Source organism: Myotis myotis, unplaced genomic scaffold (assembly GCF_014108235.1).
Source record: "Myotis myotis isolate mMyoMyo1 unplaced genomic scaffold, mMyoMyo1.p scaffold_m19_p_19, whole genome shotgun sequence".
Lineage (NCBI taxonomy): Eukaryota > Metazoa > Chordata > Mammalia > Chiroptera > Vespertilionidae > Myotis > Myotis myotis.
In genome coordinates, this window is record NW_023416323.1 from 39653883 (window position 1) to 39678909 (window position 25027).

Here is a 25027-nt window from a genome sequence, read left to right on the forward strand (position 1 = left end):
AAGGCAGGTTACGTCCATCATAGCGCCTCTGAGAGCCCCCGGGAGGGCAGCGCTGACGGGAGCCAGCCGGCAGCGAGTCCTTCCTCCAGCCACCACTTCAGGCATCCTGGTGCCGGGCGCTGTCCTCGGTGCTGGGGACCCGCCGTGGAGGACAGACCAGCATCCTGCCTCCTGGGGGCGGACAGTCAGGGAGGGACACTGAGGACATACAACATACGAGTAAGACACGCGGCTGGTTAGAGGGAGCCACGGGAGTGAGGGGAGGGCCGTGGCCATGAGGCCGCAGGACGGGGAGGGCGGGGGCGGGGGGGAGGTGGGTCTCGCGGGAAGGACACGCAGAGACTTTGGGTTTGACTCAGAGGGAAACGTTGGCCTTTTGAACGGAAGAGAGACGTGGCCCGGGTTAGACTTTAACAGGATCAGGCTGCGGGGGTTGCAGGGCAAAGGGCGGGAGGCGACGGGAGGTTCGAGGGCGGTCAGGTGGGCACCTGGGAGCAGCCTGGGTGCTGAGAGGCGGCCGGATTGGGATATGGGTGACGCAGGGCCCAGGCCTGCTGACCGGCGAGAGGAGGGAGACGCTCAGGGTCTGACCATCCATGGCGGGGGCCCACGGAGGGCCCGGTGGCACAGCGGGTGGCCGAGGGGTTCGAGGCGACCGCGTCCCCGTGAGGATGGTGAGTGAGCAGTGGGGGCAGGAGCCTGGACTCCGGGGAGAGGCCCAGCGTCAGGCTCAGGGCGGGAGCCATCGGGTGTAGACTGGACGGGGCCCCGAGGGAGAGGAGGCCGCGGGCTGAGGGCGGGGACGGGAGAAGGCAGCGCGGGGACAGCAGCGCAGGCGGCCTGGGTGGACGTGTGTCCCTCGGGGTCAGGCGTCCCTGAGGAGGGTGGATGGGAAGGCCGCTGACGTGGTCACGGAGGGACATGCGGCGTCTCTGTCTCGGCCGCTCTCGTCCGGATCCGCAGCTACTTTCTCACGCAACCTTCTCGCAGGGCTGGGCTGGGCTCGGGAAACCGGAGGGTTAAGATCTGCACGTGCCCGGCCGGGGCGGCTCAGTGGTTGAGCATGGACCCGGGGACCAGGGGGTCGCGGTTGATTCCCCATCAGGGCACGTGCCGGGTGTCGGGCTCCATCCCAGGGTGGGGGGAATGCAGAAAGGGGGAAGAAGGCCCTCTGCTGCCTCCTCCCTCTGCTCCTGCGGATTCAGCGGCTGGGACGCGGCTCCTGCAAACATGAGCCCGTGGCCTCTGTGCCCCGAATGCCGAGGGGGGTGTGGGCGCAGGCCCGTCCCCTTTCATTTCCAGGCGGGTCCGTGTCTAATGAGGGCGGGTGAGGAGCGAGGCAGTTCCACGCTGCGCCATCCTCACCCTCAGTCCTGAGGCTGCGCTGGTCTCTGTGGGTCCCGATGAGGCACTTCCACCGGGAAGGGGGAGCTCAGGCCCTTCCCGGGCTTGCGGCCTCCACCCTCCGCCCCCCCGCCCCCCCCCCCCCCCCCCCCGCCCCCCGACAGACTCTGTCCTCTGCCCAAAGCTGCTCTGGGCTACTTCCCAGAAAGTGTTTGACAGGCGGGTTCCCTGCTACTCCCTCCTCTTCAGGCAAAGGGGGTGAGGCTGGGGGCGAGGCTGGGGTGATCTGTGAAAGAAGGATGGTCTCTGGGCCTCGCTGTCCCCGCACCCCTTCACCCCCTCACCCCCTCATCCCCTCATCCCCTCGACCTCTTCCCCGCTGACCACCCGCAGCCACAAGGCGCACAGGGCACACACCCACTCAGACCCACCACCCTCCATGCACCGCCCGCCCCGCCCCCCGTTCCCATCACACTCCCCCTCCCCCCACGCGCCCCCCATCCCCCATGCTCTGGCCAGAGGACCGCGGGCAGGGTCTGCAGTCCAAAAAGGCGCTGATTCGTTTATTGGGGCTGGAGGGGTACAGCGTGTGGGGGGCGAATCACATGGCAGTGGGGGTTGGGGGGTGGGGTCGTGCTGGGCGCTGATTGGTCAGAGGTGGGGAATAAATCATTTCTTCGGGTCTTGAGGGCAACTCCAAGCTCCCCGGCCGGAACCAGGTCCAGAACCAGGTCCAGAACCAGTGTGGGGGACCGGTGGCCAAGGGCGTGTCCCGCCCCGCAGGCTCCGGAGCTGAAACAGTTCAGATAAGATGTTATCTCAGCTGGGGTCGGCCTTGTGACCTTAGTCCCAGCCCGCAGGCTGGTCCGGGGTCAGGGTGAGACTGAGGTCAGGTCAGGTTTGGGGCGGGGGAGGGGGGGATGGTCTTAGCCCTGCGGTTACATCCGGTCGGAGCATGGGGCCCGTCCCGTCCTGCGCAGAGGGGCGGCCCTGCCTGGGGGTTCCTTGGCGTGTAGTTTGCAAAGGGGGGACTGTGACGCTGTCCCACGGCGTCCAGCCAGACGCATGGCCGAGGGGCTGCGCCTGTTCGGTGTGTGAATCCGCCTCCTGTGCGGCCTCGGGGGTGAGCGGGGCCGCCCAGCGGCCCAGGCGCCCGGGGCTGCCAGTGCTCGGGCCTCCGCCGCCGCCTGGGAGTCACTAACGGAGGCTCTCCCGGTGGATCGGTGCGTGCCGGTGCACAGAGGCCCTGCTCCTGAGCAGGCGGCCTGGCCTCGGGGGCACCTGATCCCCGATGGCCCCCAACCCTCCCCGATGGGGGCTGCAGGGCTCCGGAATCACCAACGAGGCCGAGGGGGTGGGGGTGGGGGGTGAAGGGGAGAAGCCGCCCATCCACGAGGGCTGTGGGGAGCGGGTTTCCTGATGGAAGGGGTGCCTCTCCTTCCACCGCAAATCCTCCCGGCAGGTGGCTTCAGAACCCACGGGGGGTGGGGGTGGGGGGGGGAGAGCCGTCCCCCTCTGCAGCTCTTGTCCCCTTGACAGCGCCCAGCCGGGCCATCCAGGGGAGCGGCCCACACATGAGCCCCTTCCTCTAGGTCTGTCCCATCTCTTCCACCCGATGGCCAGCTTTTGGAAGTGCAATGCCACACCCACTCTGTATCCCGAGTGTGGAAAGGACACGTTCTCAAAGTTTGATTTCTCGGTACCCACCCCGCCCCCAACACACACACACACACACACACACACACACACACACACACACACACACACACACACACACCAGGAGTGCTACCTCCCTAGCGACACCCCCACCTCCGAATTTCTCCCTAAACACAGGCTCCGCCAACCTAGGCCTAGTCGTGGGCATATCTGAGGCTGGGAGGGGGACCTGGGATTGGGCGGGTGTCTGAGGCATCTTAGATGGAGGGTAGGGACGATGTTCCCACCTCTGTGCACCGGAGCCCTGCGGCCCGCCCCCTGCTGGCGTCTGTGAGGCACTTTGTCTAAAGGAAACAACAGTCTTTTAGGTGCATGTTCCCGGGAATGCAGATGGAGGTCGGGCTGTTGTAAGAGCGTGGACGTGTTTACTAGTAGAGAGTGCAGCCCTAGCTGGTTTGGCCCAGTGGATAGAGCATCGGTCTGCGGACTGAAGGGTCCGGGGTTCGATTCCGGCCAAGGGCACATGCCTGGGCTGCTGGCTTGATCCCCAGTAGGGGGCGTGCTGGGCGTGCAGGAGGCAGTCAATCAATGATTCTCTCTCATCATTGATATTTCTACCTCTCTCCCCCTCTCCTTCCTCTCTGAAATAATATATATATATTTTTAAAAAGAGTGCACACAGTCCAGTGTTCTCAGAGAAACAGGGACATTTCTGCTTCGCCGCCTGCATTCTCCACACTGCCCGCCAGAGGGCGCTCGGCCACCCGCCAGACTCCCCTGGAGCTGTTGGACTGACCACCCGGCGCCCTCCCTCCCGCAGCCCCCTCCCGGGCAGGGGTCGGGGTGGGGGGTCCTGAGAAATCACTGGAAAGGGAAGGGCTAGATAAACGGTGTCGGAGAAACTGCTGCCGTTACTGGGGAAATCCACTCATCTGAACCCGTGAGGATGCCCGTAAGGTCTCTGCGGTCACATTCCCGACAGGGTCCCCGCGCCCCTGCCCGCAGCACACCTCCTTGTCACCGGAGCCTTTCTTTTCTGTCCTCCGCACGTTAGGGATGTTTGGCGCTCTGTCACATCGGAAGGAGAAAAGGTGAACGTTCTTGCACTTGACATTGCACCCGTGCGCGGAGGGGGGGGGGGGGGGGGGACCCTGAGCCGGGCCCTGGCGCAGGTGGATGGAGCAGGTGTGCGGCGCACCGCGCAAGCTCCCGCCGCCTCCCGCACGCGCGTTTGCTGCAGCCGCCGCCCGCCCCCTAGTGTCTCCGAACCGCTGGCGGGTGGGCACCCAGCGGGCGGGCCAGGAGAGCAAGTGGGCTGGACAGTCATCCACAGTAAGTCCGCCTTTAAGAGGTGGGGGTGGGGGGGTAGACTGGCCGCGTCCCCCCCTGAGCACTCGCACGTCCCTGGTAGTTACAGGCGCAGGCGTGGAACTCACTCGCGCCAGCAGAGGGCGCCTTTGTGTCTGATGAGGACGCGCCATCACCAGGAGGCAGTTCTGCATATACGCTCCTCACTCATGCGCCTGCCCCTCCCTCCAGGGTCATATACGCTCCTCACCCACGCGCCCCCCGCCCCCACCCCAGGTCCTCAGGCCCCACAGCAGAGATGCAGGGGTGGGGAATCAAGCTAGACGGCATCCTGCCCTGTTCAGAAAGTCCTGGGGAAGGGTGCGGGAGGGATGTCCTAGACTAGAAGCAGTGGATTAAAGAGACACCAAATGCACAGGGGGTCTTGCTTGGATCCTGCCTTAGGAGAATGAGGACTGTAAAAGCCTTTTATGATGTGTGACCATGTGGACGGTTCGAACAGGTGTGGCCCGCAGCGGGGCTGGGAAGTTAGCTTTCTCCGGGGTGCCGGTGGCTGGTTCCCGGAAGGCCCCTGCCCTTAGGAGATGCACGCTGGGGTGATGGGCGTGAGGGTCATGATGACTGCAGGTTAGTTTAAATGATTCGGGAGGAAAACATTAGGAAAAGGAATGATGGCAACGCCATGGGCATTGCTGAGGCCGGGTGGTGGGTGTAAGGATGGATGGTCCTTGTGCTCTACTTTCCTGTGGGACTGACCGTCCATGGGGACAAGTTGGGATAAGGGACAGGGACCTGTCCTCTCGGGGGGCAGACTCTCAAGGTCGCTGAGACGCCCTCACTGTCTTTCACAATCACTGTTTGCCTATTGCAGTGGTCGGCAAACTCATTAGTCAACAGAGCCAAATATCAACAGGACAACGATTGAAATTTCTTTTGAGAGCCAAATTTTTTAAACTTAAACTATATAGGTAGGTGCATTGTTATTAGCTTAATGAGGGTCCTCCTAAGCTGGCCTTTGCTAAAAACGTCCTCCATCTGATGGAGGTACGTTCGCTGAGGTCGACCCCTTCCAACTCCCCCATCCACACTCGTCTTGTATACGTGTTTCGTCTGTCTCCTTTCGTTCATCCTCTCTATATGTCCAAACCATCTCAACATACCTTTCTCAATCCTCGACACTACATCTTCTTTCACCCACAACGTTCCCTAAAATTAACTTAATAAACTTTACTTAAAGTTTTAAGTCAACTGCGCACTGTACATGCGCGCCCGCACATGGTATTTTATGGAAGAGCCACACTCAAGGGGCCAAAGAGCCGCATGTGGCTCTCGAGCCGCGGTTTGCTGACCGCTGGCCTATTGTAAGGACAGAGGCGTCTATGGCTGGACAGTGCCTCGCCCATGGCGAACCCTGCCATATTTATCAATGGACGAATCTCTCTCTCTCTCTCTCTCTCTCTCTCTCTCTCTCTCTCTCTCTCTCTCTCTCTCGTTGCCTTTTCTGAATCTGTCCCTCTAGCTCTAACTAACCTTATGCCTTTATCTTTCCAAATGCTTTGGAACCGCAGAGTGAGGCGGTTCGGCAAAGATAAGGCCAATCAAAGAGACGATTGCTCCTGGTGGGTAGTTATCTGCAAGCTAAGGGAGTGGGTGCTACTGTTTGGCTATCAGAGGAAATCAGGGGTTCTCTTTGGCCCTCAGGGAGCCGCCAGGTTGTGTGCCGGTTGCTTTTCCTGGCGGCGTAAGGATTCACGGTAGCCCACCGGCCGCTCTGACTTAGGGGGGACAGGCGGTGCTCTGTGAAATGCATCCCTCCGTCCCTCGGCTCGTGCACTCTCCACTCACTCGTTCACTCAGGGCCGGGTCACCGGGGCCCGAACAGGGGACCGAGGTACAGCCAGAAAGTGGGAGCACAGTGGATGCTGATAGGCAAGCATTGCCATGGCCGGTGAGGACGGAGGCAGAAGCCATGTCATTCCGCACACAGTGTTCCTCAGGCGCCAGTCGCTGTCAAAAACCGTGATTCCTGCCACATCTGAGGATTACCAGCATTGCTCGTTTGAGCTCCTCCCTTAAGTCTAGTCACTTAGAACAACTTAAACGCCTACTTTGGCTCAACATTGCTAACCATAAAGTTATGCTTTTGATACATTACTTTTTTCTGACATGTTAAAATAAATTCACAGCCACATGATCACCGAATGTATCTTGAACATACGTGTCGTCGGGGACACAGGTACCACGCGAACTAGGAATCCTTTCACGACAGGGTTTGGGGGCAGATGGATTGAGGGGAAGGTCCCGGCTTGTGTGCGTGTGTGCATCTGAGTGCATACACATTCCACCTGACCGTTAGGTAGCCCCATCCTCCTCCCTTTAGGAGTGAATCGGTGATCTGCTCCATATAATCCATTTCCCAGAAACCGAGAGACGAGTGGACTCAGTGGCTGTTTGGGGGATTAGCACATGAGCTGGTTTCCTGACGACTCAGAGATCACATAGTTATTAAGTCCTGACGCAAGAAGAATTCATCTCTAGACACAAATATCACGTATGCCTCCAAAATGCAGAGGGATGAAAGTGCCGCGAAGGGACTGACAGCTTCACAGGCAGGGGCAGGCCCAGCTGGCTCCCTCCCAGGACTCAGAGTTCAGTCTTACAGTCAGCGGTACCCCAGGCTGCCTCCGCACTTCCCTTAGAGCAGATCGCCCTCATTTTCCCGATGAGCCACTTCGTGCTGCAGAGCTTGGGGCATGCAGGTTAGGAGGCGTCTTACGTGTATTCAGATGGCCTCTGCCTTTCCTTTGTCAAATATCCATCACAACCGACTACCTCCAGGCACTGAGCCGGCGCAGAAAGAGGGGGCGAGCCCCGAAGAGCAAGACACACAGGGTTCCTGCCCCGGGGAGCGTACAGGGCGCTGTGGGAGAGACACAGCCATCCCCCACATAAAATGGCGCTCAGGAGGTGGTGTTTGAGCTGAGATGGGGGTGGGGGGGACCTTTCAGGCAAAGGAAACATCCAGTGCAAAGACCCCCTCGAGGGGCGGGGCAGGGGTGGGGCAGGGGAGCGTCATGTCTCCGGGGAGTTGAGTGGGAGAGGCTGGAGCTTGGGACGGGTGGGGCTACACTGTGTTGGTCCTGCCTTGCTGGGCCCACAGACGCCGCAAGGAGTTCTGTCTCTGATATAAATGATGGGGAGCCATTGGAGGGTGGGACTCCTCAACAAAAACTGAGGCTCTGTCAGCGATGAAGGAGAGGTCAGTGGTGTGCGAACACCAGCCAGGGCGCTGACAGAAACACCCCAAACGTCGCCTCTTCAAAACCGCTGGTTCCCGCTCCCATCAGCAGTGCGGCTCACTGTGTCTCATCTCCGTGAGTGGCCTCGCCATTCACCCAGGAGCTCAAGCCAAAAATCTAGGTGCCCTCCATGGTACCCCCCTCGCGTTTTCATCCCCGAGTCCCCGTAGCTCATCCACGGCCAAGTCCTGTCCCCTCCGCCGCTCAACTGTCTCTGAAGTCATTCATTTCTCCCTGGCCTCCGTCAAATCCGCCTCTCGCTGAGCGATTGCAATGGTTTCCTAAACTCGCGCCTACGCTCGCGGGCCTCCGTAGGTCTGTCCTCCGGACAGTGGCCGCTCCCAGATACAGATCTGATGCCAGTCCTTCGCCCAAAGTCCAGGGACCTGGTACAGTGATCAGCCCGAGCCAGTCCTCGCAGATTCACTCCGCGCGCCCTTGACTGATTGTGGGCAGAGACCCAGAGACTCATTTCTGGTCACTGCTTCTAGAAAAGGTCCTCTTGCTCTTTTTCGAGAGACCATGGGGAGAAAAAGATCTTGTGTTGCTGGACGCCGCCTCATCTGGGCGTGCCTAGAAGGGCAGCAGCCATCTTGCTACCTGCCCGGAAATGCCATTCCCGGGAGTGCAAGGAAAGCAGTGGCCGGAGCTGGGGGTGCCACACCATGTAAGCCAGTGTATGTTAGGTTTCCTGGTGTGCGCAGGCCTAGGGATGCTAACTGATATGTGTCTGAGGCATCAGGGCCAAGTGGGCAGTTGGATACACTCCCCTGAGGCCCAGTGGCAAGGTCTGAGCGGGAGAAATATATGTGAGCCCTGGGTGTAGCTTGGGGGAGGGATGAGATTGCCAAGAAGAGAGTAGAGAGTGAGATCGGAGAAAACACGTGGGAGAGGTGGCCAGGGAGACCACCTGCAGCCAGAAAGCGCGTCCTGCTTGCCTGTTTACGCTGGCGGAGACACTAAGGGCATGACAGCATTCCGAGTGTATTCACACCGGACAAAAGGAAGCGGTTAGGAGTGTTTTCAGCGGGGGGAGGAAGTTGGACTTCAGGACCTACCCTGGGGATTAACATTAGGAGACTCTGGCCGCCTGCCCTTCAACCAGAGGCCCTTTTACCAGCATTTCAAAGGCGACCACAGTTGAACAATAACCCAGTTAGAGAATATTTCTCCTCTTTTGAGTGAGGCGGAGACGGGGCGAGCATCCCATGAGTGAGCAAGGGCTCCGAGGTGTGAAAGCTAACGGCAGCAGGCACAGAACTGGTCTGGGGACCAGCGGGGGAAGTGAGATGGGAACGAGCTGAGTGTAGACTGTATTCAGTCAGCAATGACTTCTGATTCAACGGAAAGCTTTTGAGCAGCGCTAGAGTTGGTCAAGGTGTTCCAGACCAAAGGGATGGCTGGGGAGGTGAAAATAAAAATGAAGGCTCAGAGGACCAGAAGCTACAGGGCTTCGGGAGAGATTCTCAAACTTCAGCACCAGAATCACAGAGGAACTTGTGACAAAGGTAAATTCCTGCTACTCGTCCCCCCATATTTTCAGTCTCATATGTTAGTCAGTGCCAACAGGAATCCCCGATTTGGGAGGTGGTGGTGAAGGAAACAGTTCAATTATGATAGAGAGCAGGGCGGTGAGGCGGCCCTGGGAGGGAGGCAGCCCCAGGGGTCTGTGCAGGCTGGAATGTGGACCATGCCCTCGCCTAGAGGGGAGCTGACTTATATACATAGAAATCCCCGCCCCTGGTCCCTGATTGGCCTCCCCTTATGCAAATGAAGACTCCAAATCCTTGCAATATGATTGGTCCAAAAACCACTGTCCTGATTGGTCAGAATGAGTCACTTGGATTAATTAGTGGAGCTGTGCAGTGGATTCAACAGGGAAAGTATCTGTCTTATTGGTTGAAATAGGATTCCAGGCATTCCTTTATAAGGCCTGGCTCGGATGCAGGAACACAGGGTTCCGCAGGCGTCTCCCAGGGGTGCCGTTTGCGGAGAGCCCGTTGGGGAATGGCTGCTCTGCTCTGCTTTTCCTTTGAGCCCAGCGAGGCAGGAGCCATCTGGGGGTACCTCCTTTCTCGGGGTCCACACGTACATTTTCCAAAGCCCCTCGCAGGCTACCCTCAAGGGGCGTTTGGTTGGCATCTCAGTACCCATTAGCTTCGTCCTCTCTGGCAAGGAAAGCGGCGTCCCTCTCTATTACTTAAGGCTCCTTCCAGGTCCCTCCCCGCGCCGCAGACCCTCGCTTCCCGGCCCACGCGGCGGTCAGGGCTGGCTGGCCCCCAGGGGCAGGTGAGCGTCCACGGCCGCCCGCCCTGGTCCCCCAGGAAAGCCACAGCCGGCCTTTCTGAATGGCCGCCGAGGTTACGCATAAACAGGTGGGCGGGTCTCTATGGTGACTGGCTGACGCCGGGCCCAATTGTGTACCAGCCCCTCCATCTCCCTGGCCGACACTTCCGGGATGTGACCAGTCAGTCCTTCAAGGTGCCAGGAGGTGCCAACCCGAGCGGAGTAGACGGAGTGGAGTCCCCCTCGACCCGCCCCGCCCCACGCTCCCGGAAGAACGTGCTTGACAGACAGGTCCGGGAGCCAATGGGCGCTCGGCGGCTGGGCGGAAGCTTCGGGGGCGCGGTGACTAGGGCGGGGCGGGCGGAGCGGGCAGGGGCGGCGGGCGCCGCGGCCAGAGATGCTGTCGGGACGCGAGGGGCGAGGGCGCATAGCGGCGGGAGCCCTGCTCTGAGGGCGTGAGGTGAGGCTCCGCCAGGCCGACCGGCGGCCATGAGGGGGCTGTGCGTCGTCCTTCACCCGCTGCCAGCGTCCTCGGCCGGCGGTCTGCCCGCTGGGCTGGGAGCCCCGGGCTCCCCAGCGATGGGGCGGGGCTGGGACCTGCCCCTGTTGGCCGGCACCTGCTGCCAGGGCGCTGGGTCTGTCCGGCAGCGGGCAGCGGGCAGCGGGGCCAGGCGCCCGGCCGCGGGGAGAAGGTAGCGACCGGCTTAGCTGCCCCATCCAGGTCCCGCCCTGCCCGGCCCCGTTCCCACGGCCCTCGGCCCTCAGCCCTCCCCGGGGTGGGGTGGGGGGGGGAGTGGGGTCGGGCGGGGCGGGCGCGCCCAGCCTCCGAGACCCTCAGCCTGGCACGGGCTCGCGGCCGGCGCCCGGAGAGGTAGCCGTGAGGCCGGCCCGCGTCGCATCAGCCGAGACAGGTTTGTCCGGATTCCCCGCGCCAGGCGGAGGTTTCCGCCCTGTGCCCGTGCCCATCTCGCCTGCCCCCAGCGAGCCGCCCCACCAGGCTGCCCCGTCTTCTCCCGGGCCCTGCTCCGCGCCCCTAACGTGGAACGTGAGGCTGTTGGCGGCGACGTGCTAACGGGAGCCCGTGCGGGACCCACCGCCCTGTCCGCTTCCCTGGGACGGGCCGAGACCCCCTCCTTAGCCCGATGGAAAGACATGCAGGCGGTGCCCTGACCGCCAGGGCGGACCTTATGTCCCATCTGCCACCCCTGCTGGAGAGGGTTGTAGTCGGGGGAGACACACCCCAGAACTGGTGTCTCGTTCCCGAAAAGGGGCTACAGCTTCTCCAGGGGCTGTTGCTGCTGGAGGCACGGGCAGTGGCAGTGGGCCTTCCGAGGAGGGAGGGTTCTTCCAGGCAGAGGCATTGGGGCTACCCTCGGAGGGGACCTTGCGGGGTGACCCACCCCGTGAATTCCCAGGGCTGTGATCAGTGTCCCAGAGGGACGGTCCCTCTTCCGTCAGGTCTGTCCTAGACGACAGTGGGGTGCTGATGCCCCCACATTTTTTTTTTTTTTTTTTTATCTCCCAACGATTTTCATCTTAGTCATCTTTAAAGGCAGGTTTGCAGTTCTTGGCAATAAGTTGGTATTTACTGGCCACAAGTCAACAGGTTGGTGGAACAGCCAGCACCCTCATTCCTGTGACTTAATTACCGGGTGGCACGGTGCCGTGGAAAGCAGACCTCATTAAGTGGCACCTCTGTGGGTGTCACAGGCGTGCAGAGAACACACTTTTGCTGAATAGGGACATCTGGGACCTGGGTCTCTCATGATCTGCTTCTCAGGAGTTTAGGAAGACGCTGCTCAGTGTAATGCTGCCCCTCCCCACCTGCAGCCGTCTGCGCCGGCAACAGGAGTTGAGAGCAGGGGCTGGGTCTCCCTGGGCCCCGCCCCAGCGGACAGTGCCGGCTGAGCTGGCTTGCTGGTCTCCTAGGCCTCTCCCTTTGTTTTCAGTCAGCGACCCCTGCCTGTGGCCGTACAGCTTCGGGGAAGCTTTTGCACCCCTCTCTGCACCTGCACCCTTGGACGCTGGGCCTGCCGTCTCCGTACCTGAAGCAGCTGGCAAAGGTCGTTTCTCGGGAAGGGTGCTGACAAGACCCCGGTCGCCCTCTCTGTCCCACACGCTCGCCCTCCTGTTTTTTCTTATTTCTTTGGCTGCTACTTTCGCTAGAGAGAATCATTTTGTGCTTAAGACAACTCACTGGGGACACGCTTAAATCGGCCCCTTTGGGCCTTTAATTTCCCACACCCCCGAGCTCAGTGCCAGACTCGGAGTCGCGCGGGTACAGTGCATTCTGAAGCTGGCCTGCCCAGTCAGATGCCCGCGAGCACCCTAGCAGCGACGGTCACAGCCCGGAGCTTCTGCGTTTCCCCTGGGTTTTTGTGACTGTGTTATATAATGTGTGTGTATTTCTATGGAGAGTGGCACACTGAGTTCTCATTTCAGAAGTCTTAACTTTTGGTGTTGGCCATTTCCCCTCTCATTTGCAGGTAACGTGACTTTGGGGACGGACGTTGGATGACGCAGGCGCTGCACCTCTCTGTGTGGAGCGCACGTTATGAACCCTTTCTGGAGCATGTCTGCAAGCTCTGGACGCAAAGTAGGTACAGCTGGTACATGTGGTGAGGAAACCGTTTGCATAAGAACAGAGGCCAAAAGAATTCATACTCGGGTTGCCCTGTAATCTTAACAAGATCATCTGGTTTTTCTAGTTCAGGCTTTACTTTTGAGAACCAATTATTTTGTGGATTAAAGTTAGTTTCTGAGACGGAGGTCGCATCTCCAATAGAAATGACTCGGGTAGCACTGAGTAGGACTGTTTGGGTAGGCGTTGCTGACATGTGATGACTGTCACACATCCCTGCAGTTGCCTATCTCCCTGAACCTCGAGATGCCGTGGGTAGGAAAGCCTTGGGAAAGGCTAGCCCAGTGTGGTCAAGTCCGGCTCGAGGCCGCTGGTTTAATTTTTCTAAATAAAATGTCTGTTTTTAGTGGCAAAAATAATACATTTTAGGAAAGCCGACTGCACGCAGACAGGACACATACAATGCATAATCCCACCGCTGTGAGGGCACCGCCACACATCTTTTTCCTAGGCACATGACATACATTTAAGGCAGCAATGAAACGGCCAGACGGTAGTTTCTCTTGACTCCCCTAGGCCTCTCTCTACTGTGGACGACGGTTTGTGCGGGGGAGAGTCCAACTGTGGCAACGTGTGCATTAGGGACAGGATCACAGTCGGACCCAGGGCAAGTGAGAGAACAGCTTCCCTCCTTGTTTCTAGCCCGAGCGCTAATGTCAGGCAGCGGCTCACTTCACTCATGGCTGGTTTCTGAGCTGCTGAGCGCCTGACCTGCAGCATCGAGCTGCTCAGGGACGGGGCTGGTCGTGCAGCGTTGTCTAACTGTTTAGTAACCCCTGGCCCTCTTTTGGGGGCCCCCAGGAAAAATCATTTCTTTCTTTGTTTCACTTAAATCTCGTGAATATTGGCTTCCTGGTCTCTAGGACGCAGCCAACAGGAGTTTTCTAATGTGTTGGTCTTGCTTCAGCTCTGTTCTGCTCTGGCTAAGGGCCCTGCACAAAGGCCTTTCGAGTCATCTCGGCCCTGGTGCCAGGATGTCCTTGCAAAAGAGCAGTTCCAGCTTTTAGGTCATCGACTGAGTCCAGCACACACACTCCTGTGGTTTAAGAATCAGCCTAACAGATGCTCTCCCCACTTCGTCCTGAATAGCGATCTGACGGTGAAGAGAAGACAGTGACGGGGGACGGGAAGACCAGCCCTCCACGCACAGCTCCAAAGAAACAACTGCCTTCTATTCCCAAGAACGCTTTGCCCATCACGAAGCCCACGTCTCCTGCCCCCGCAGCACAGTCAACCAATGGCACGCACGCTTCCTACGGCCCCTTCTACCTGGAGTACTCCCTCCTTGCAGAATTGTAAGTTCTTATAGCCGTTTGGGTACGTTTTGAAGGTAAAGAGTGAAATGTACTCTGATGGACTGGGCTCACTTAGTGGCCATTTAATCTCAGAGCTCACACTCACACCTCTGCAGTGTCAGCCTTGATATTTACAGAGAGGGAGGCTATGGCAGGCAGTATAGGCTTTCTAACCAAGGCCTAAGGACTGTCATATGTTTGCGCAAATGTAATGGCTCTCATTCAGATCTTGGGTAAATAGGATTTGAAGGCAAATGTGTGCTTTGATTTCCTCGCCTGTTTGGAGAGCACGAAGTGGGAGAAAGGAAGCTTTAGTAAGTACGGATAGCAGGTCAGGGACTTAATTTTGTCTTCCTTCCCAGGAAGTGAGGCATTCACCTCCCGAGAGGTCATGGAGGATGGGACAGTGGGAGGGTGGCCATCCAGCCTTCCCCGGGGCAGGCTCCGCTGGAGGCTTTGTGCTACGTTCTGGGGGTCACCTTGTGAGAGGCCCCCGACCCCTGAGAAGGCGGTCCCAGTAGGCGGAGGTGGGAAGCCAGGCCCTGGGAGGCAGTAATAAAGGAACTGGAACTGTCAGTCCAGAGAAGGCCTGTCACTAGAAAGGGATCTGACTTCTCCTGTGACCTCCCAAAGCTGAAGGAGGCGACACAGGGACGTCATAAAGGTGTGGGCTGACTGGTCGCAGAAACCAAGGCTGGACTGCGGTTGCACGTGCGCGGGTGCGAGGAGGTGATGGCGCAGCGCCTGGATACCTCGGGGCTGCCAGTGACTGAGAGCAGGTGGCACTTGATGAAATAATCTGTCCCAGGGGCAAAAGTGTGGACAATTCTTAGTTTCAATTATTTAGCAATTCCTTTGCACACAGCACTTGATACTGAGCCGCCTGTGTCCTAGCCTTGTGTCGCAGGCGTGCGCTTGGTGCCGATAGATAACTAGGTTGAACAAGTGCCATAGTAAAGCAGAGCCCCGAGTCTCTAAGCCCAGTGTGTACGACACCGAGTTATAAATCGGTGGCACACCTGGAAAAGAGACAATAAAATTCCTTTGTACATGCAGTTATTTTAAAGGCACCCCTGAGCCCTCTGTCCCAGCGCCAGCGTTGTAAGGGCAGAGGGGCTGAGCCGCTGTCTGAGGGCCGAGTGATGTGGGGGCAGGGGCCCCGCAGGCTGTGGAAGGGGCCTTGTGCTGGAGGCTGGCAGTGCCTGGACAGGCTTCCATTGTGGCACTGAGCCCTCCGTCTGCGCAGCACACACAACGGCCCTCTGGCAAACTGTACTGCGGTAGCTGCATCTGTCAGCCACGCTGCTGTGGGCGCGCTCAGTGGTGGTGACTTAAAAGGAGTGATTGCCTTCAAGTTAGGCAAATAGGTAATAAAAACTATCAGCGAAGGTCCACTGTGCTACTTCACACTTACAGCTCACAGCCGGACTTGTTTGGGCTCATAGCTCATTTTGGGGCTCATGGCTCCGTTGCAAGGAACAGCCTGGCATGGCTGGGGTGGGACGAGGTCCCAAAGAGCCCGAGCAGCCCGTGTCTGCCCTGTCTGGGCACCCACCGCTTCCCACCCTGGTCCCAGAGGGTGTGCCTGCGCCGCGGGTCAGTTGAGAGCAGAAGCACACTGCGGACAAACCTACAGTTGGCCCTCTGCCCAGGGACGGGGTCACACCGAGGGCATCACCTCCGTGAGGGCACTGGCATGGGACCTTATTCTTCATGTCCTCGCGCTGGTTCAGTGGCTTTGGGATGTGTGTGGGGAGCTCTGCTGTGCAGCCACAGAAGCAGCACCTTGACCGGTCCTCTCATCTACCTCCAGCTCAGTTTCTGGGATGATGTTCGGGGAGGTGGGTTTCTGGGAGGAAAACTTGATTCTTAGTGTGTCCCTGTGTTTGGCTTGAATTTCTTTATCTGGGCTCTTGGTGGAAGCCAATAGGGGGCAGCTGCCGGGGCCAGGTGCGGGGCTGGGATGACTGGGCCTGGCGGGTTAGGGCCTCAGCTGCCCCTGGAGGGACTGTTTCTCCCAGAACAGGACCGTGGGTGGCTGGTCGGTCACTGACCTCCGTCCGGCCCTGCTCTGCTCTGTTGTAGCACCTTGCTGGTGAAGCAGAAGCTGCCGGGAGTCTACGTGCAGCCGTCTTACCGCTCAGCGCTAGGTAAGCACGTTCTCTACCGCGGCAGCACGTTTGGTCCTCTGACCCTCGGCCTAAACCGCGCTTGCTTCTCCTGCAGTGTGGTTTGGAGTGATCTTCATTCGGCATGGACTGTACCAAGATGGAGTATTTAAGTTCACAGTGTACATCCCTGATAACTACCCGGACGGCGACTGTCCAGTAAGTGGGAGCTACAGCCTGGCTCCGTGCACTGGCCAATGAGGAGGCCCACAGGGCGCTGAAGGTGTCTGGGTTCCTTTCCTGACCAGCCACTTTGATGATGGTTCCTAAGGTGTCTGTCTGCTCCTCGGGCTCTGGGGGGCGGGCCTGTGCCTCGCTGTGTCCTCTGCCACGTCAGCCTCCACCTGGAGCTGCGCCTGTGCTCTCGCAGCCACGCCGAGGCTGACCGCACTCGGGGCCGCGGTGCTGGGTAGAGCACCCCTCCCTGCAAAACTTCATGGCGAAGGACAGCGGGGAGAGGAGTTAAGTGCAGCTTCTGGCACAACTGCCTTGTCCAGACACTCTTCCTACCACCGTCTGTGAGCCTATTGCCTCCATGGCCCCCACTGAAAGCTACGTCTCCCCCCATATAGCGCTTGGTGTTTGATATCCCCGTCTTCCACCCGCTAGTGGACCCCTCCTCAGGTGAACTGGATGTGAAGAGAGCATTTGCCAAGTGGAGGTGAGTGACTACGTGTTTCCTTTAGTGACGGAGTCAGTAGGACGCCTCAGTCATGCGCCTGTCTCCCTTAGGCGGAACCACAACCACATCTGGCAGGTGCTGATGTACGCGAGGAGAGTGTTCTACAAGATCGACACAGCGAGCCCCCTGCACCCCGAGGCTGCGGTCCTGTAGGTCACTGCTTTATTTCAGCTACGTCTGAGAATGCAGCCACGGAGAGTGCGTGGGTAACTTTCTGACTTACACTTTTAACACAGGTATGAGAAAGATGTGCATCTGTTTAAAAGTAAAGTGGTTGACAGTGTGAAGCTGTGCACGGCCCGCCTGTTTGACCAGCCTAAAATAGAAGACCCCTATGCCATCAGGTAAGTGGTTCCTACCTAGACAGACCGCACCCTGCAGCCCCGTGCTGCCATGGTCCAGGGGGACTTACACTAAAATGGGGAGTGACAGGGAAGATTCATCACCTGTTCACTGACAACCCTGATTACTTGTAACAGATTTCAGACACCCCTTCGGCTCCTTAAACACAAGGCTTTCCATCGACAGGCACGTTGTGCCAGTGGTGAGCTATTTAGTGACTGGGTTCCTGAGGACCTGTCATGTGCTGTTTCAAGTGTCTGTCAGCAGGAGCCCCTCTGAAACAGCCACAGCCCGTCTACGGTCAGATGTGGAGAGGGCGGGAAGCTGCGTAGGGGAGAGTGACTAGAGTGGGACAGTGGGTGCTGGACTCTGTGACACGTGACCTTGGGGCCGAGTGGGGAGAACAGACCTGAAGGATGGGTGGTTTAGCGCTCCGCACACTGGTGCTGGGGAGGCAGCGTACGCAGTGGGTAAAGGCTTGGGCTCTGCAGTGGTTAGCTTTGTGACTGGAACAATTACTTGCTTTTCCGGTGCCTCAATAATAGTACCTCAGGGGTTGTTTCGAGGCTTAAATGAGCTAACCCAGGGAAAGTACTCTGTAAAGCATGGTTATCATGTGAGAAAATAATTTAGATAACGCCTAAAACTTACACGTTGACAACTGATTAAAGGCTTTTCTTTAAATCCTTATTAGGTTTTGTTATGGAACTGGCTTAAGTATTAAAAAACAGATGTTCCGCAGATTTAGTAAGCCAAGCAGTTTTTAAATCTTTTTCTCTTCCTTAAGCTTTTCTCCATGGAACCCTGCTATACACGACGAAGCCAGAGAGAAGATGCTGACTCAGAAGGTGAGTAGCTGGCCGTCTCCGAGATGGCCACTTGCTGACCCCTTTCTAAGCTCATTCTGCACAGACACCTGTGGGGAGACGGGTTTGCAGTGCTGGCATCTCACCAGTCGCTTTCTGGTGTCTGTTTTGATTGTGCCTAGAAGAAGCCTGAAGAACAGCACAATAAAAGTGTTCCCGTGGCCGGCCTGTCCTGGGTAAAGCCCGGCTCCGTACAGCCCTTCAGTAAAGAAGAGAAAACGGGAACCGCCTAGGAGCGGGACTGGGGTGACGGGTGCACCAGGCACTTTCCTGCGGACGCAGGCCGCGGCCAGGCTGACGGCGGCCAGGGCTGCTGCGAGTAAACTGTGCGAACGAGGACTGGCGTCAGTGGTGTCCGTATGCGCTAGGTTCTTACAGCAAGTTCTGGAAACCTCTCTCTAAGTAACGCGTTATTACTTCTGTCAGAAGTGTCTTTAGGGTGGTTATCTAGTTCAGTACTCCAGATTATTGGGGACCTTGAGGCTTAAGTATTTTTCTGAATATAATGCTAAAGGTAAGTGGCATTCATTTGGAACTACTAGAGTAGACAGAGTTTAGCACTACGTAATGATTTTTAAATCGGTGTCTCAGTTGTACATACGTTAGGAAGTGGAGAGGAAAGGTGTAGAGAAAGCAGGTTCTTTAGCGTACTAGCACTTTCAGCAGGAGACCACCTGACTCAGTCTTCAGCCCACTGTCTTACTGATTTACGAATCACTACCAGGTGCATGTTAGGGGAGTGAGGAGGCCAGAACACTGGTTCATAGTTTTTGTTTTTTTTAAAGCAAATTACTTACTGTATTTTTATGGCAGGAGGGAGAAAAAGTGTTAGAACAGTTTCTAATGAAGTCAAATATTTAAGTGATGAATGACTAATGTGTTTTGTAGAGACAAAATAAACCAATAAATGATGGTTCTTTGTCATTTATGCAGGAAACTAAATACCCTTTTCTCAGTATAACTGAACAAAGATTAATTTATAAATGCTTTATTGAAAAATACACTTATTTTCATATAAAATTACAGTAGCAGTAAGTATCTGGAGAGGTTTTATAAATATTTTTGCAGAACACTATTCTAACTGAACAGTGTAATTAAAGTTCCGTATTTCTTTCAGAGCAATATGAAGTTACCTAGTAACTTTGTTTATACTGATTCAATTTACAATTGAATTTTCTCCCTAATATTATTCAGTCAACTTAAAAACTGCTGGAACAATACTGATTAATAAAGTTATATATAGATACTTCAATAGCTGTTAAATAACCTTTTCTAATTTGTATGACTGGTACTAAGTACTCCATGAAAACCTAAACTCTTTTTTTAAACTGCCAGGAACATACCAAAAGATAGTTTAAAATGTATCACCTTAGTAGACACGTCTTTTGGAAAACTACCTCCTAAAGGAAGTGGCCATAATTTTTCATATTAATTTCCTTAATTCAACTTGATTTAAAAATCTTCACTTAGCCAGCCGATCCCTATTAATGGGGGGGGGAGGGGGGGGGACCTGGGAAATTTAAAATACGTGCCCCAAAGGTGGCTACTGGGGCTTTAACAGTTCTAAAAACGTACAAAAGCATGAAAGAGGGCGTTGAGAGTTTAGCCTAGCAGTTTTGTACTTAATAAAGTTCACATTGTAGAAAGTGCCATCACAATATACAGCAAAACCTGGATTACGAAATCATGCTTTTTACAGCCCAAAAGTGCCACTTATTACACAACTCACGCACACCACACACCAAACACGCAAGCACCTGCCACGCTGCACCACACCTATAGGAGGGAAGGATACACACAGGGACCGGGAGACGCCGGCCATCTGAGCTTGGGCCCTCTCCCTTGTTAAGTTTCAAAAATGCAAAATTCTCACACTCCTACCAAGTGTTTTAGGACAGGATACCTAGTTTTTGTGTTGCTTTTCAGGAGCGCCAGAGCAGACCACAAACAGGTAGGAATGGACTGAAACACCCTCTGCTGGAGGGTCAGCAGAGACCGCACGCGTTTCACATGCTTTGTTCTCTACAATACCTGTAAGAGCTTTGCCAGAGAGTTAACAAATCCCAGACTGGTTTCTAAGCAGCCTTGACGGCAAGCACTGAGTGGTAGGAAAAAGGCAGGTGGGATGAGTAAAAATAAGGGTATTGGAAAGAGTAAGGAAAAGAGCCCCGCAATCTAGCATGCATTAAATGATGCTGTGAAACAGTTTGTGAAAGGGGTTTCAACACAACAGACTAACCTCAGTGGGAACCTCGGTCATTAGCTACATCTTGGAGACGGCGTATTAAGGCGGTATGATTTTCTGGGCAAATTCGTTTGGCAGGCGATTCACTTCCATCTTCCAAAAGAATCCCTCTCTTTTTGGTTGGAGTTTCTCCTGTCCGTATCATACTGTTAATTTCTCTTAGTCTCTAGAGCGAGGGAAAAACAGATAGAAAAACTTGAAAACCCGAATACACACAATGCGCTGTTAAGGCAAAGAACCTCAAGTGAGTTAAGTGGTTTACCTTGAGGAGTTTGAACATCTCCATGGAGAAAAGAACTACTGAGCTACCCAGCCTCCCCATGTCAACCTCTCTGCTGGCTGAGCCGATGACTGGGCGGAGGAGGAGGGCTTAATGAGCTCCGCAGATGGAGTGCAGGGACACTTTTCCAAAATGCAAGAGCTGACACATTGTGATTTCTACGGTAGTTATAGATCATGACATTGCTAGTAACGTAATCAATTACATACATCCCCATTCTCCTCCTTTAAAAAATAGCATGATTTTGCATTGTATTATGCCGATTTTTTTTAAGTCTAGCAGCCATTTTCAACAGGAATTTCACAAGAGAAGTAAGCCTTAATTCCCTAAAGCATCCTTTGTAAGTAACCTATGGGTATGATCTGGAATGTCATAGTTACTTGTTATCCTTGGAAGATTGAGAACAGTTGGGCAAATTCTCTGCGAGGAACGCCTCCTGAGGAAACACTGCCTGGTGCTGGAGACCAGATTGGTTCTCAGCGCCTTCAGCGAGCAGTTCCTCCAAAGCCCCAAAGCCAGTGTACCCCACTCTTTTCTGGTCGTGTTTGGTTAAAGGGTTTTTTCATGTGCTGCCTCCTTGCCCTTGTTTCCTGTTGGGAAGCACATGAGCATATATGTTCACATGCACTTCCTAGAGGAAACGTGCTTAGGCCTTCCGTGTCTGTGTGGATCACAGCACTGCATGCAGTACTCTCCGGTATGTGGCGTGGTTTAACCCCCTCTGGACATGTTACTCCTCCCAGCTGTTCGGTGCTGTAAGCAATGCTACCATGCTGACTGTTCAACAAGCTGCACCTGCCCTGACCCACCGGTGTCCCTCATGACCAGTCATCTCACTTGATACCACTTGGTAATAATCATCCTTGATCTCAGTTATCACCTAGTAAGTCATGATGACAAATATTTCTCCGACCAACAGTCTAATATTGCTTTCTATTATTGGAGAAACTCCCAATTCTGTGCTACAGTTTTTTCTGGCACCTTCCAGTTGGTGATCATGGACAAGCAGGATTGAAAGTCACAACTCTGGATCCTTAACTTAAAATTTACCCTGGTAAGTGTACAGTTCTACACGTTTAACAAATACACAGTCATGTAATCACCACGGTAAAGATAGAAAACAGTTCCTTCACTCTAGGAAATTCCCTCGTAGTCCCAGCTACCCCACCCCAAGGCAGTCACTGATGTTCTGTCCCTACAGTGTCCTAGACATGGAATCAAGACAGGAAGTGGCCTGATGAATGAGTGACTTCCACTTAAGCATTAATGCCCTTGAGGTTCATTTTCGTTGCTAAGCGTTATCAGGGCTGAGCCTACTACCCGGGCCTGTTTACCCATTAACCAGCTGGAGGACACGGGGGTGGTTTGCTACTGTCTGGTAAACAGGAATAAAGTCATAAGCGTTCATGAGCATGTTTTGCATGAACCTAAGTTCTCATTCCACATGGGTAAATCCCTAGGAGTGAGGCTTACTGGCTATATGGTAAAGGTATGTTTAACTCTACTTTCCAGATAGAACGTCTCTGCTATACCATTCTGTATTCTGACCAGCAATATAAGTTCCAGTCGCTCTACATCACTGCCAGCGTTTGCTGTGATTAAGATTTTAGTCATTTTCATAGGCAGATAATAGGTGAAGTGTTAAAATCTTTTGCCCATTTTTAAATCTGGTTTTCCTTTTGAGTTTTGATAATCCTTTACATACTGTAGGTACAAATCCTTTATCAGCTATGAGATCTGTAAAATTTTCTTCCAGTCTGTGGCTTGTCTATTTAATTTTGATCATCTAATGTGTCAGTCTTTTATAGATTGTGCTATTGATGCTGTATCTAAACCCATGTTCACAAAGATTTGCTTCTATGGTTTAACTTTTAAGTTTCATAGTTTAGGTCTGTGGTTCATTTTGAGTTAATTTTTTGTATATGATACAGTGTCTGGGTGCAACTTTACTATTTTTGAATACAGGTATCCAATTGTTTCAGCACCAACTACTGAAAAGGCTATCCTTTCTCCACTGAATTGCTTTTGCACCTTTGTTGAAAATTAGTTGGCCTTTTACACGGTGGGGCAAAAGAGGTTTACAATTGGTCATATAGAAAATAATACAATAAATAATAAGCATAAACTGCATACTCACCACTGTAACCTACACGCGCCCCACCTGAACGTGCGGCCTGTTTCTGGATTGTTCTATTGCTCTGTCACTCTACTTTCACCAGTACCACACCGTTTTGACTACTGTGGCTTTATAGTGAGTCTTGAAATCAGACAGCTTGTGTGTTTCATTTTTCCAAAATTGTTTTAATTATTCTAGTCCCTTTCCATTTTCATGTAAGTTTTGGAACCAGTTTAACTTATATAAATAATTCTGCCAGGATTTTGACACGAATTGAGGTTGAATTTGTAGATCAAGTGGGAGAAAACAGATCTTGATGTTTCCAGTTCCTGGACATGATATATATCTCTCCATTTTCTCAATCTTTAACTTCTCTCACCAAGATTCTGTGGTTTTCAGGATACGAATCTTGCACATCTTTTATCAGACTTGACTGTAAGTGTTAAGTTTTTAATGCTGTGTATAGTGTTTAAAATTCTTTTACTTCTCCTTACTCATTGCTGGTATATAGAAATACGTTTATTTGATTTTTGTATGTTAATTATGGAACTTGCCTAATCTTTAGTTCCAGTAACTTTTTGTAGATTATGAATTTTCCGTGTAGAAAACTATGTTGTGAACAGAGACAGTTTTCTTCCTTTTCCATCATGTGCGTCTTCTCTATTTTGCCTTATTGTGTCTGACAGGACCTACAGTTACAATGTTGAATAGGAGTGGTAAGAGCAGAGATCCTTGCCTTCTTCCTGATCTCAGAGGGAAGGCATCCAGTCTTTACCATCAAGTATGAGGTTGGAGATAATTTCAAATATATATATATCTTCTTTATCAGGTTGAGGAAGTCCCCTGAGAGTTTTATCATGAATGAATGTTGGATAGGGCTATTAAAACTACTTCCTTTTTACTGTTTTAGAAGTTTGTCTTTCAAGGAGTTAGTTCATTTCATCTGTATTATCACATTTATTGGCACAAAGTTGTTTTTTTATCCTTCTTACTTAGTCTATACAGAGATGTATCTTTTTTATCTTCTCAAGAAAACCAAAACCTTTAACTTTAAATGGCTTGTATTTTCTCTACTTTCAGTTGTTTATTTCATTGATTCCTGCTCTTTCTCAAGTTGCTTAGTCACTAACTTGAGACCTTTTTTCTTCCTATATAGGTATTTAGAACTATAGTTTTTCCTCTTAGCACTGTTTTTATGCATTTCACAAATTTAGATATGTTGATTCAGAAATACACAATTTAGTTTCCAAAAATTTGGGGATTTTCTAGAGAAAATACATTATCTGAATCCTTTACAATTTATTGAGACTTGTTTTGTGATCCAGAATGTGTTCTATCTTGGTAAATGTCCCATGTGTACTTGGTGCCACTGGAATGTTCTGTAAACACCAGTTAGTCAACAACATTAATGAATCCTGAATATCCTTACTGATTTTTCTCTACTTGTTCTTTTTTTTCTATTTAGGATTGTATGTCCTTATCATTAGGAAATGACCTTCTTAGCACTGGTAATATTTTTTGCTTTTCAGATATTAATATAGCAATCCAAGCTTTCTTTTGATAAGTGTCAATAGAGTATAACTTTTTCTATCCTTTTACTTTTTTAAAAACAGAGCTTTATAGAGATATAACTCACATACCATATAATTCATCTACTTGAAGTGTACAAACCCATGGCTTTTAGTATGTCTCTGGAGTTGTGCAATCATCACTCTTTCGTCAGCTTAGAAACTCTGTGCCTTCCACTTCCCCAGCAGTCAGCACTCACTAATCTACTTCTGCTTCAGTGAGTCTGCCCTCTGGACATTCCATATAAAGGGATCATGCATGTGTATCCTCTTGGGACTGGCTTCTTCCCTGAGCTGGATGTGTTCAAGGTCCACCAATGTTGTGCCTGTGTCAGTACTTTTTTATTGGAGTAATATTCCATCGTATGGATCTACATTTTATTTATTAGTTAATGGGAGTTTGGGGTTATAATCCTTTAAACTAGCTGTGTCTTTAAAGTGTGTTACACATAAACAATAAATAGTTGGGTCTTGCTTTTTCACCCAGTGTTACAATTCTGCCTTTTAATTGGTATTCTTAGACCATTTACATTTAATTGCTATTTTTCCATACGTCCTTCCATTTTTTAGCCCTTCTTTTGAAATGAGTATTCTGATTTCCCCCCCATTTAACTCTTAAATTCCAACTGGATTAATATGGTTATAGTTATAAGAGGAAAATCTAATAGAGGAAATGCCAGAATCATTTCATCGAACTCCAGTTGTTTTTAGGGGCTATTGCCATTTTTGTTCACAGTACATAATTGCACTGTGAATATTATTGGCATAGATTAAACCTATGAAATGGTTTGAGGAAATTATAAATCTTTTTCATATGTGGTCTTCCTATTCAGAAACATTAGTGTAATTCCAATTTTTTAAAACCGCTCATTCAAGTTAAATAATTTGATACATTTATTCTAAGCTATGTGATACTTTGCTGCTATTTATA

At 53.1% G+C, this 25027-nt stretch overlaps 2 protein-coding genes and 1 non-coding gene across 13 annotated transcripts in view; 2 read left to right on the top strand and 1 right to left on the bottom strand.

Annotated features, from left to right (window-relative positions):
- The first annotated feature begins 570 nt into the window (after positions 1 to 570).
- LOC118674331 (AKT interacting protein) overlaps positions 571 to 25027 on the top strand; it is a 39692-nt gene continuing 15235 nt past the window's right edge. For 4 of the 9 annotated variants that reach the window (XR_004973621.1, XM_036345981.1, XM_036345976.1 and 1 more), the window contains exons 1-9: positions 10222 to 10353; positions 12380 to 12489; positions 13624 to 13829; positions 15915 to 15979; positions 16056 to 16156; positions 16570 to 16658; positions 16730 to 16828; positions 16916 to 17023; positions 17809 to 17869. Coding sequence is in view for 8 of the 9 variants with exons in the window: in XM_036345981.1 (XP_036201874.1) it covers positions 12448 to 12489; positions 13624 to 13829; positions 15915 to 15979; positions 16056 to 16156; positions 16570 to 16658; positions 16730 to 16828; positions 16916 to 17023; positions 17809 to 17869 (771 nt within the window). In the remaining variant the exon portion in view is untranslated. Of the gene's footprint in view, positions 675 to 10062; positions 10185 to 10221; positions 10354 to 11842; positions 11957 to 12379; positions 12490 to 13623; positions 13830 to 15914; positions 15980 to 16055; positions 16157 to 16569; positions 16659 to 16729; positions 16829 to 16915; positions 17024 to 17808; positions 17870 to 18009; positions 18815 to 25027 lie in introns of those variants that run through there. The other 5 variants (XM_036345982.1, XM_036345983.1, XM_036345978.1 and 2 more) reach the window with 5 other exon arrangements.
- RBL2 (RB transcriptional corepressor like 2) overlaps positions 1882 to 25027 on the bottom strand; it is a 54322-nt gene continuing 31176 nt past the window's right edge. For all 3 annotated transcript variants that reach the window (XM_036345973.1, XM_036345974.1, XM_036345975.1), the window contains 2 exons: positions 20127 to 20298; positions 1882 to 2136 (listed from right to left, as the gene is read on the bottom strand). In XM_036345973.1, the coding sequence (XP_036201866.1) occupies positions 20128 to 20298 (171 nt within the window). In that variant the 3' untranslated portion in view covers positions 1882 to 2136; position 20127. The remainder of the gene's footprint in view (positions 2137 to 20126; positions 20299 to 25027) is intronic.
- Positions 14692 to 14850, top strand: LOC118674934. Its single transcript, XR_004973773.1, has one exon.